The sequence below is a fragment of the Hesperophylax consimilis genome, chromosome 9 (genome assembly GCF_061612785.1).
Source record: "Hesperophylax consimilis isolate HC1 chromosome 9, BYU_Hcon_1.0, whole genome shotgun sequence".
NCBI lineage: Eukaryota > Metazoa > Arthropoda > Insecta > Trichoptera > Limnephilidae > Hesperophylax > Hesperophylax consimilis.
Window position 1 is genome coordinate 36,293,201 of NC_142844.1, and position 12,829 is coordinate 36,306,029.

A 12,829-nucleotide genomic window follows, 5' to 3' on the forward strand; every position below is an offset into this window, starting at 1 on the left:
GTTTCGTTGGTCCTCGTACATTTAACCTTCTACCACTAAAAACTCAAACGATAAATAAAAAGATAGAATATATTAAAGAGGTAAAATTATGGCTGAATGACGCAGATATTGAAACGCTTTTACTATAAATTTATTGATCCTTTCTACAACTCACTTGCTGAAACTTTATAAACTATTGTACATAATGTTTTCTCTTTACTTTTTATAATAACTATAAACAAAAAAAAAACTTTTTCTACTAATGTATATTATACTTTAGGTACTTGAAATATAGTAATCGTTTTATATTACCCACACTCAGGCAGTGCCTTAGTGGGTTTTCATTTCTTGTGTATACTATTTGGTATTATATATTATGTTATTATATACTATCTATTATGTATATATGTATAATATATGTAAAGAAATGAAAATAAATAAAGTAAAAAAAAAATATATATATATTTAATTTTTAATTTACTACATTATACCGTATTAAATTGACTGGAATTAGATTAATAGGTACCATGTAGGTACCAAATTCGTAAAATCGTTAATGGGACAATATTGTTCTCTTAATATACAATCTTTGTGCTATTCTTTTATTTTTATTATTTTGTAAAATTATTAACCTCAACACAGGCTTGTTGAAAATTCTAACGCAAAAAAGATACAATGTAAAGAAACAATAAATAAATATACTTTTCTGAAGGCCTTTGTAAGATGTACAATTCCGTAGTACAGGGGTGCTCAAACGGTCGATCGCGATCGACCGGTCGATCGCGAGTGCCTTTTGAGTCGATCTCGACAAAAATTTCCCATTTTTCATGCCTTCTTTTTTATTATTTATTTATAGCTTGTAGCGGACTGAGTTACTGAACGGAGTGTTCTGGAACATTGCAGATAATATCAGATATACATCTCATAGCCACAGCATCTGACACAAAATTCTGGTATTTTATATCTGAAGATAAATATCCGAATCTAAGGCAAATCGCCCTTCAGTTGACGGCAATTTTTGGGTCAACTTACTTGTGCGAGTCTGCATTTTCTGAAATGAAGATAACTATGTCAAAATATCGCAATCGACTAACTGACGAACATATGTCATCGTGCTTGCGATTAGCACTCGGTAATTACGTACCATCGTATGAAAAGTATGCTGAGGACATGCAGTGCCAAGCTTCAACATCCAAAGTCGTAATTTAGTTAAGTTTAGAAACTACAACTCGTTTGTTTTTTGTAAGAACCAATAAACTTGCAATTTTGAATAAATATAAGTTTTTTATTGACTTTTTAGTGCGGACCTCCACCTACCTTGACTAAAAAAAATACATATTGCGAACTAATTTGTACTTGCAGCCTCTCAGAGTCGATCGATTGGAATCTAATAATATTGAGGTAGATCGCCAGCAGTTCAAGTTTGAGCACCCCTGCCGTAGTATATTATTTCTCATATGGTTTAGCCAGCGTTAGCAATAAAAGCGCCCGAAAATATTTTTTTACAATTTGATTACAAAACACCGACATTTCTCTACTTTCTAAATATATAAACTTATATTTAAAAATATATATATAAATATATATTATTATATATTTTACACATAACATAATATTATAACATTGAATCTAAGTAAGAATCGTGGCTCCCTTATCAGGCACAAGAGCTCCTCTTTTCTGATAAGGTATACATGACCAATTATGAACCTTAATATTATATTTTGCAAAATATGTATGTATTAATGTAACCCATATGATCTATATTAAAATAATTTAAAAAAAGAATGTATTATACAAAACCTTCCGAAAAAAATTGTCTAAATGGTGGTCAAAACCTTATCAAAATCCGTTGTGTAGTTTGGAAGAAATAAGCGCACAAACAGACAGACGCAGATATCCACTTTATTTTATACTATTTAGAGATTAGAGATAATGCACAGACCAAGAAATCTTCGGTAACGTACTTTAATGTTTTCTAGAAAATAGTAAAGATTCAATATCGTTGGAAGCTTTAAATGTATAAAGTAGGATTACTACGAGGATATGGTAATCTTCATACACGTACGCGATAAGTGTTATGCCTTCTGTTTACTAAATTCATCAATTTCGTTCCACTATTTATTTAGAATTTTCGGCACTAGTGCCATTTACATAAATAAGTTTTTTATACAAATACATAGTACAGTATTAAATTTTGATGAGTGAAAAATTAAAGAATTAAATTAAAACATAACAAATAAAATAACAGTAAAGAAAGAAGCAATAACATAGACCTCATTGAAATAAGTGGCGTTTAAATGTGTTATTGGTGCAGCTTTTTACTTATCTAGTATCTGCGATTTTAGCATAAAAGTTACCAAGTTTGTGCAATCTATTTATTACCGAGTTATATCCTATTTAATTGTCACAATAATACATACTAGAGGACCTTGATCTAATGGTAGGTACATGAAATTGAATCAACATTAATATATCAGGGCTATCCAACTGATAATTTGTAATTTTGTATACAAATATAATATCAAAAAATTTGCTTCTATCACTTAACTTAAGCAATGTCAATGAATGTAATAAAAAATCACAATCTATTGTTTCTAAAGCGATTCCAAGCCTAAAATTAATACACCTCAAAAATTTGCGTTGGACTCTTTCAATGGTATTAATGTGACTATTAAAGACAGGTGACCAAATTGTAGAGTTGTATTCTAGAATACTTCTAACGAGAGATGAAAGATCTAGGGTTAAAATATATTTAAAATTAAATTAAATTTCTATTATGTCTCATTATAGCATCAACAATGTTGTTCTTAAAAAGAATGTCTCAAATCAAAGATCTAGGTATCTTAATTGATGAAAATTAAATATTTGTCCTACACATCAATGATGTAACAAATAAGTTTGGGATTTATTTTAAGAACAGTAAAAGATTTTTCGTTACTTTATTCTTTTAAGATTGGCTTCATTTCCTTGGTAAGAATTAATTTAGAATACAATTTCATTATCCGGTCCCCATACTACACATCCAATTGAAATCGAGAGAGTTCAACACAATTTTTTAAGGTTTATCAATTTTAAAATATCCATACCCATTGACCAAATTGATAATGCTAGTTTAATGATATTAATGGATTTAACCGACTTATCTTGCACAAGAACCATTATCTATTTGGTACTTTTATTCAAATTAGATAATGGCTTAATGGATGCACCTGACTTGACTAAGCTAATAATGCTTCGAGTACCAAATCGTAACACGAGACTTCCCGAGTTGTTCTTTGTTCATTCATCTAAAAATTGAAAAAATATATATTAATTCCCCGGTTTAAATGCTACACAGGCTTGGAATCAATTCCGTTGATATTTTTATTTGTTCTATACTTAAATTTAAATCAGAATTATCTAACATTTTGTTTCGCTAACAATTCATCGGGCGTCCCCGACTTCTTCTACTATTTGAACTTATCTAAACACTCCTGGCACCAATAACAATAAACTTTGAAATTTTCAGCGATATCGGTCGACTACTTTTCGAGTTTTGTGTGCACAAACATAGGCCGGATGAATTTTTATATATTAAAAGATTAGAAACCAGTTAGAATTTAATTTAGCTATTTGGATTCCATTTTATAATATAATGGGTTGTCCTGCCAAAGGGCGCCTTCTACGTTGGGAAGTTAAAGGTGCTTGTATGAATTTTAGGATGAGAATCGTTGATTTTTTTATATCTCGACAACAGCGCTACCTGTCGGGTTCAAAACTATCCTATATTTCAAGCTGGAACCAACCATACGCATTCACAAAATTTCATTGAAATCGGTTGGGCGGTTTCGGAGATTAACGTGTCACAGTGACACGTGTTTTTATACATTAAGTTAATCTGTAACTTGCTTTTTTATGTAAATATTTAACTTATAATTTACATTTCTTTTGTGTTGATTTTAGTTATTTACTCCAGGCAGGAATTAATACCTTTTTTCCCGTCTTATTTTTTATATTCTTTTGAAGCTATACAAATATTATTACTATGCTAATTTTAATGCAATGTTTTATGTAATTAATTTATACTTGTTAAATGTAAAAGCCCGACGGGCGTAAATGAATAAATAAAAAAATAAATAAGATGGTGTTGGTGGAGTTGTATTATAATCCATCTGTACATAATATCATACTTTAATAATATTAAATGTTTCATAATATCACAACTAATCATTACATCTAATCTAATCTACTACATTGCATAACAGTTCATACTTCTCGAATGTTGATTTGATGGGAGTAGTTACAATTTGTTATGCATAAGAATTTTTAAAAAGGTTTGATGTTTATACAAAAGAAAAAATCTGTGATTATGGTGATTTTATCAAAATATTATTATTCAACCATTTACATGTACTGATCAGCAGACACGTGTGAGAAATTTATTACTGTCAAGCATTCGAGCATTAGGTATGCATTGTGTTAATACCAAAGCAGTGAGGTATGATTTCAGAATGGTATCGCCTTACTCAATTTAAAGAAGTTAGTTCAAACAAACTGCATATCGCATCAAACTGAAAAGCCGTTCATATTATCACATAGATACTTACATCCTGAAGCACGAACATATGAAAGCAATCGTAGCAAGAGTCAAATTATTATGATCTATCCAATCGTAACAACATTCTAAAGATATTCGGCCCAGTAAAAACAGTGGATCAATCCAATAATCATCCGGAAATATAGTACAACCAGTAAACACCTACAAGAGGTCAGAGCATGCTTTGTTTAGATATTTGCAATAGGGGTTGGTTGATATGATAATGAGTGATAAGGGCAGAGGGTAGTTTAGCATAATAAAAACATGTTCAGGTACCTGAAGACGCGCTGTTGGACGGATGGACCATTCCAATGGAATAAATCTCAGAATCTCCAAAGGACCACATTTCGATAAATCTATTACTTGTATAATTTAACGGTTTCTAGGTTATACTCGATAAAACAACATTCATTATTAAAAAAGTGTAAAAATAAGAAATTGCAATAATTGATTTGAGCAATATTTGACGCGTGTACATTTTCTAGTACATAAAAATATATCACTTTAACGGCACAACATTTGTCACAACTTTATTGTTTTCTCATAACACAGAGAGAAGGTCCTGATTCAAGTGACGTGAGGTGAACGGTCGGAGTTCTCTCGCCTTCCTGGGCAGCCTTTATAATATTATTTAGTGGGGTACTGGGTTACTGGGGTAGGAATCGGATGACGGATGACGGAAGGGAGGGAAGTTTTGTCGAGGTTTGGTTTAGGTAACTAGCTTTGAGGGAAAAGTGAAAGATTCCGGACAATTGGGAGAAAGGTTAAGGGAAGGGGTGGGTTGGATGGTCGGGCCAAGAGTCCGGCGGTGCCGACGTCAGAGGCGGCAGTGGTGCTGGTGAGGCGGGGCGGGGGTTGGGCGGGGGGCTAAGCCCGGGAGGGTGCGCGCGCCGCCCCAACCAACCAACTCACTTCTCCAGAGAGATCCATCAAACATTGACACTACTACAACAAGAGCGTAGAGAGTACATTCATTCGGAAGCATCCTGCACTATTAAAGCTGCATGCAAATAATCGCCGCCTTCAGATTTATTATCCCCTTTGTCAGCCTACTGCAACCTACTGGTAACGGTGGTAACGAGGACAGTTACCAAAAAAATCGAATAACAACTTTTTGGGCTTGTAATCTTGTCACCCTCGGTTCCTGAGTTGCGACTTTCTCAAAGATAATGTAATGACATTTACTTACGGCTAAAATATTATTTATACTGGAATAATATGTACACGTTATAATAATAATAATTTAGTTAGCGAGGGTTCCCATTTTTGATCGATCCCAAATACTCGTAATACGATGAATTTTGACTGCTTGAAGATTTTTTATTTATTACTAGCCGTAAGTAGACAGTAATTTTCCTCTTATTTTGAAATTAATTAATATTGTTTTAAGGGGTGGAAAAAGGGGATAGGGGTAGTTTTTAGGAAGCCATATTCTCAGTCACCTTCCTCTCGTTTTGAAGGACAAGTGTGCAAAATTTCATGAATCTCAGAATAAAACAAAGCTTTGTATAAAAACAAAGCCACCCACCCGCCACAGACAATCTTCTTTATATACGTAATGTATAGATAGATTCTTCCTTACTTCCCCGTATCAATATTTTTGAAGAACAAAGCGCAACAAAAAATCTTTTTAGATTCTTGTTAGAAATAGTTGTTCGCCATGAAAAATCAAGTTGGAAAATTCGGATCCCATTGTTTAAAATGGTTTAAAATTCGTTTACTGCCATTTGAGAAAAATGATTACAAAAGGATTATTAAGGAAAATGTGGTTTCAATTATTACAACCTAGCTGATCTCCCGGGCGTTGCTCGGGCTTCACACAGAGTTTTTCATAATCAGCATTAGACAGTGACCTTCCTCTTGTTTTAAAGGGGAAATGTGCAAATTTTCATCAACCTTGGACTAAAACTGTAGATTTATACACAAATCAAATCCACGCCGCCCGCCAGTCACAGACAATCAACTTTATATAATTGATTACATCTCAGAATTAATTGATAGGCCTAATTTAAGAATTAATTGATATTAATCTTAATTATGATTAATTATATAATTATTATGACAATTAATCATAATTAAGATTAATATATTTTAATTAAGATTAATGGTGACAATGTCCCGCCCCCATGGGAACAAGGCTCAGCTACCTGAGGAAGACACATTGTGGAACCAGGACGCATAGCCATATATCCAATGACAACCCCGGTGAACTTTGACAAATGAACCGATTTACTCTTAATGAGGTGAAATGGAAGATAGCACCCACGAGTGCTCACGGCAATTATGGTAAACCATCCCCGCTTTATAAAAAATAAATAAATATCTGTATTATATAATTATTCTAAATTTAATCATACATTATGTCTGCGAATATGCAGAAAATCAATATTTATTATAGAATTATTCTAAAGTTTAGTTTCCACAAGCATTGAAAAGTTGGCGCTAGGTTGGTTGCTCCGGGTACTGGTTGGGATCCAGCATCCCAAGTTGGCGCTTAGCTCTAGCGGCCGCCCACTTCCAGATTTGAAAACTGAGAAGACAGAGTATTGGGATTACGGGTGTGATCGGAACCACTTCCTCCACGAGAGCCGGTTGTATTTTCAAGCCGACAGACGATAAGGCAAATATTAACAAAGCCAAATATATTAAGCAAAGAAATCATAAAATCTCGATGAATCTGAAGAAGATTCTCCACACAGATAATCTGTCTATATAGATACTGTCTACGTATACCATATAGAATTAAAGAAATTTATTGAATATTTGCCGTTAATTACAGAGATATTGAAAAAAGGGTAAATGCAGGTAACTCCATTAATGGAGGACTGAACGCAGTTAGTGCTCACAAAAAAATGTCCGAAGAAGCAAAGTTAACAGTCCACAGTGGAGTGTTGGTACCTACCCTTATGTATGGAAGTGAGGCATGGAACTGGCAGAGAAAGGATGAAAGTATACTGAATGCTGTAGAAATGAGATCCCTGGGCCGTATATGTGGTAAAACCATGTATTATCGTGTGAGAAATGTGGATATCCGCAAAGAATGCAAGGCTTATGTAAGCGAAATGAGTAAGATTAAGAAAGATGCTTAGATGGTTTGGGCATGTAGAGCAAATGAGCGAACAAAGGAGTGTAAGGAGAATATATGAGGCAAATACAAATGGTAGCGGAAGTCGGGGATGCCTGAGGAAGACATGGCACAATCAAGTGAATCAGATACTTGAGTCGGGCCATGTCAAGAGTCAGATAATAGAAAAGATTGTATGAGACTATGTATGAATATGAATGAGGCAAGAAGTGCCGTCCTCTCTGCCTACCCCTTCGGAACCGGCTTGATGGTTAGTTAGTTAGTTTTTAGTATGTACATATTGTTGAGTATTTGGGTTTATGAAGGTCAGTATCTACCTTCATCCACTTGGTGACTAAATTTATACAAATTAAATAGTGCACTAATTTCTTTGGTTCATTTCTACCCTGCGCATATCCTGATTTTATAAAGAAAGAGTTTCCCGTACATGGATATTCACCAAATATAATTCTCAAGCAGCATTTCAATAGTGCAGAGTGGTGCTGCATGCTCCGGGATTTAGGTATCTTCCATTCTGAACAGTGGAAATTCCGTGATCAACTAATTAATATTTTTAAATTGTTCCATTAAAACAGTTCTTTGAATCATTTAAAAACTTTTTCTTATTAATTGTGATGTTTATCGATGAGAAATTGAAAAACAAGCAAACCAAATTTAGAATCTCTACCTGGAACGAAAGCGATCATTGCATACGGTGTGATGATTAATTGACGCTCGAGAAACACAATGCACTGCCGAGACAAAAAGTACCATCAATATCAGTTTACTGCAAACAAACAGTTGAATGCCATTCTAATTTCAAAAAGTGGATTCGAGATGTGCAGAATTATTCTTTCAACTAAATTATTTACACCACAGTCAAAATTAATCTAAAAGCTTTTATTCCATATTATTTATGGAATTTATATTCTTAGGCAATAATTAAAACTAAAAGGGTATATTTTGATAGTAAAAATAGCAGGAATTGTATGACCTACAGATGAGGGAATTTTTGCATCAACTAAGAGCGCAATCTCGCAACCCAAGTAGGTTCCAATAGGTACTATTTTAAAATCTTTAATGACAAAAAAAGTAACTTTAATGCATCTTTTACAATCTCCCCCGATGTTCTTTTTTAATATCATTTATAGAAATGAAGTTGAATCGAACTTTTTTTTTATATTCCTAAAGCGTGTCCTACTCTGAAAGATTACCTAAAAAATAAACTGGGGGTGTTCATAACATATTTCACAAATTATAATAAAAACACATTACGCATTTCACTAAACATCTATAGGTAAATAATAAATTATACATACATTTATCGTTGACGTTGTATTGAACATTTGACCATCCCACTTGCATTTCTTAGTGAGAAATCACAAAAATTACAACTGTATAGTAAAAATTTGACTAACCTTTTTCCTTAAAAAGTTGTTTATAATCCCCCAATTCATTTTGATCCAGCCAAACATCAGCTTCTGTACGGCCGGTATAAAGTGCAGATCCCCGGAGGTACGATACGAGTTTTGTGAATGAAAATGAAATAAGTACTAAAAATATCAAGCCCAAAAGTAAATTTACGCCCTTGAGCATTGTAAATAAACATTATTTAACAGGTTTTTATGGGTATTTATGAGATGAATCCATTTAAAGTCACCGACCGATCAAATTAACTCTATTGTTGTTAATTTGGACTTGACATTTAACGAGAGGCTACATGTCGTGCAGTAAACTATAGACTTCTTCTTCTTTTAATCTCTTTTTACAGTTGTTCTAGCCCAATGTTCATAGAAAATAATCTTACACTGGCGCTTTGGAAAAAAACATATCGAGCCGCTTGCAAGCGCGTGACGTAGCTCGAAGTCCAGTTGGAGTCCGATAGAACGAATTCCTCCACTTTTCACTAGGTATACAATATTATTTATTTTATTTTCTCACACTTGTGTTCGTACGAGTCGATAAAATGTTGCTTAGTGTGGTATACACAGGGCCGGCCCTATGCGGGCGTAATTGAAGCAGTAAGCTACGGGCGCCGAATTAGGCGATAAACACATCGCCCTTAGATTATTTTTTTATAGAAACGGACCTACACAAACATACAAATCATCCGAATATTATTGATTACCTACCTAGGCTTCCACTGGCGTAAGGGGTCAAGGGGTGTCAACAACACGCGACAGGCGCCGTTTGGATATGGTTCAGGGCCAGCCCTGGGTATACAGCAGTGAATGGTAGAAAAAGTCGGAGATGCCCGAGGAAGTCTTAACGCATTATATCTCCACTGGAAAACATACGGAGTCGAATTAAAAACGATATAATGTTGTATGCAGAGGGGGATTGATAGAAAAGGTCGGGTACGCCAGAGAAAGACATAACGCGTTCAAGTGAAACAAAAGTCTGGTAAAATTAGGCGCATGTGATGAACGAAGAAAGGGGTGGAAAGATAACGTATGATGTGGAAGTAAATTATTGAAAAAGTCGGGACGCCCAAGGAGGACATGGCACAATCAAGTGAATCAAATACTTATGTGTGGTAAAATGTGGCATATGAACGAATAAAGGGGTCTAAGGAGAATGTATCACATGGAAGTGAATGGTAGAAGACGCCGAGGACGCCCGGAAGATGGCGCGATCAAGTGAAAAAAATACTTTAAAAAAGTAAACCTTTCAATTCATAAAAATAATATTTACAGCACCCTTGAGGTGATTTTTCACAAAAACAGCTCTATATAAATTATTCAATTATTATTATTTCCATCTTAAAACTACACCCAGTTTTCAGGTTTACTCAAATTCACAATCTCAAAACTTTACTCCAAACCATTTATAACCTCGAGCAACACCAGGTACACATCAGCTATTAAATATTATTTTCACACACTTATGCAGGTTTTTACATGCCACTACATAATTTGAATACATACCATTACACACCATTTTAACCACTGATGAATTTGGCAGCCACCTCTCGTCTAGAGCCTCAAAATACTTGAAAAAACCCTTAGTGACGACTATGTGCAGAAACGGCTCCATTTGATAGATTTCCCTGTCTCAACAAATGGATTGCAATATTTAGAGTACAGACATCGGATGGGAATACTGTCCTTGTTCAACTGGTATTTCAATGAAAGATGCCGAGAAGTACTAGTGCCATGTATGACTTCGGCACAGGTGCATAATTTGTCATGTCCGATAATTTGAACTTCTCCGACCTCAGCCATATTTTGACAGAAGGTCGGAGTATTTTCGCTTTGCAATAAAATCCAAATAAATGGAATATTTCTGAACGTATCCTAAAACAAAAAACTATTTTTTTAAGGTGATAAATTATGCTTTAATTTTTATTGTTATAAAAAATAATATAATTTTTAATCCATTAACATCTAATGTGAACATAAAAAAAAGAGCTCATTTTACGTTTTTTGTAACTAAAATAACTGATAATGACAAATTTAAAAACCCACGCATTTTATTAGACAGAGGTATTACAGACGTCATTGCCACCTCAGTTTTCTGTCATTTCATTTAAAAATCAATATAGGGTAAACCACCCAATTATTGGCACTTTAAGCAGCTACTTCACAAAACCGGTAAAATTTGCATGTAAAAATATGTTTTAACAAAGAGAAAAGCATTATATTGGTCTTCTAATCTCTGCAGAATATTATAAAGTACTTATCATTAATAAATTATATCGTTTTCTTCAATATAGTGTACCTTTTAAAAAAATACCTCAAATACCAGTTTCTGGCATAGCCAAACCTTTCATTGGCAGTGATTATTACCTATTATTGTCACTGTTCTCCCGAGACTGAAAAATAGCTGCTAGGTCTTATGTAGGGGTTTTAAAATGTATTGTACATCGTCTATGTTGGTACCTATTTCAAGATAATTCTTAATAGAAATAAACAAAATAAAATCCTTTGTTAAGAAAAGTAACATTTATTTATATAGGAACATACCATATCAGTTGAAACGCTTATAGTTAAATAAACTTTCCATAAAGTATTAAAACAAAACCAAAAAAGCCTTCTACCTAGGCTTGAACAAAAAATAGAACAATTTTAGCTTAAGACTATTTAACTTCCTTAATTATATTTAATTAAATCACAATCTAATTGATTAAGATCATAAGTAATTCTTAAGTCACGTTAGTCATCTGAATCCTCAGTCAACATTTTTTCTATCTCAGCAGCACTGCAATTTTTGCTAGTACTTGCTTTTTGGTTTTCTTTGTTATTATTTTTAAGTGCAGCTTCCAATTTGCCAAGTTTATAGAAATCTTCCGAAAACAAAATTTTAGACACTCTTTGGCTTTAGTTTGTTTTTTGTTTTTCTTTACCATTTGTTTCTCTTTTTCCAATTTCTTTTGTTCTCTTTCTTCTTTTCTCTTTTTAACACCTTCTGCTTTCTCTTCTTTAATTTTAATTTTTTAATTTTTCTGAGCTTTCCATTCGGCAGATGTTAGTACAAAAGGCGTCTTCTTGGTATTTTTTATCCCTTTTCTTTGTGGCGTTTTAGGAAGTACCAAAATATCTTGTAATTTTAATATATTATCTTTCTTAACCAGTGGTACTTTCAGTTGCATAAAATTATTTTGATCTGCACCTATTTTGACATCTCCAGTTACCCTGATAGACGGTTTTTGGGGAGTTGAATATATTGATGATTGCTGCTGACTGCTAACGGACGCTTCGTAGATAGATGTTTGTTGAACAAATGTTTGTTGTGTGGATGGTTGTTTGTTGCTTGGTACGTAAGTGAATGATGGCTGTAAGATCGAAGCATGCTGTAAGGAAGTAGAGGCTTTTTGGGAGGATACTTGCTCTATGGATTCTGGCTGATTGAATGCTTGTTGAGTGGGTGAAAGATGATTGTATGGTTGTTGGCTAACTGTTTCTGGAATAGGTTCTTGTAGGGTTGATGTATCTTCTATAAAATAATTTAATTCAGAGCATTGGACTATTTCCTCAACATCTTGTGAAACATCTTTCGTCAACGCTTGAGATGGATTTGGACAGTTTTCTGCCATTGTGTTTTGAATGGTTGAAATGCGGCGACGTCTGCAGGTTGAAGAAGCCTAGTGCAGTTAGGGTATAACGCTATGAGAATTATACCTAAATTAGTACATAATTCACTGGTAGCATACGTCAAGTGCCATTTGTGGCCATCTCTCTGTGGCCTCTTACATCAGATGCAGAGACTGT

The 12,829-nt window shown here is 33.8% G+C and overlaps 1 protein-coding gene across 2 annotated transcripts in view; it reads right to left on the reverse strand.

Annotated features, from left to right (window-relative positions):
• The window catches only part of LOC149421292 (apoptosis-resistant E3 ubiquitin protein ligase 1), a 58,938-nt gene extending 49,666 nt beyond the window's left edge, over nucleotides 1–9,272 (reverse strand). Inside the window, exon 1 of one of the 2 annotated variants that reach the window (XM_089635934.1) lies at nucleotides 9,038–9,272. In XM_089635934.1, the coding sequence (XP_089492060.1) occupies nucleotides 9,038–9,215 (178 nt within the window). In that variant the 5' untranslated portion in view covers nucleotides 9,216–9,272. Of the gene's footprint in view, nucleotides 1–4,831; nucleotides 5,317–9,037 lie in introns of those variants that run through there. The other variant, XM_089635935.1, reaches the window with a different exon arrangement.
• Between the last annotated feature and the right edge of the window lie 3,557 nt (nucleotides 9,273–12,829).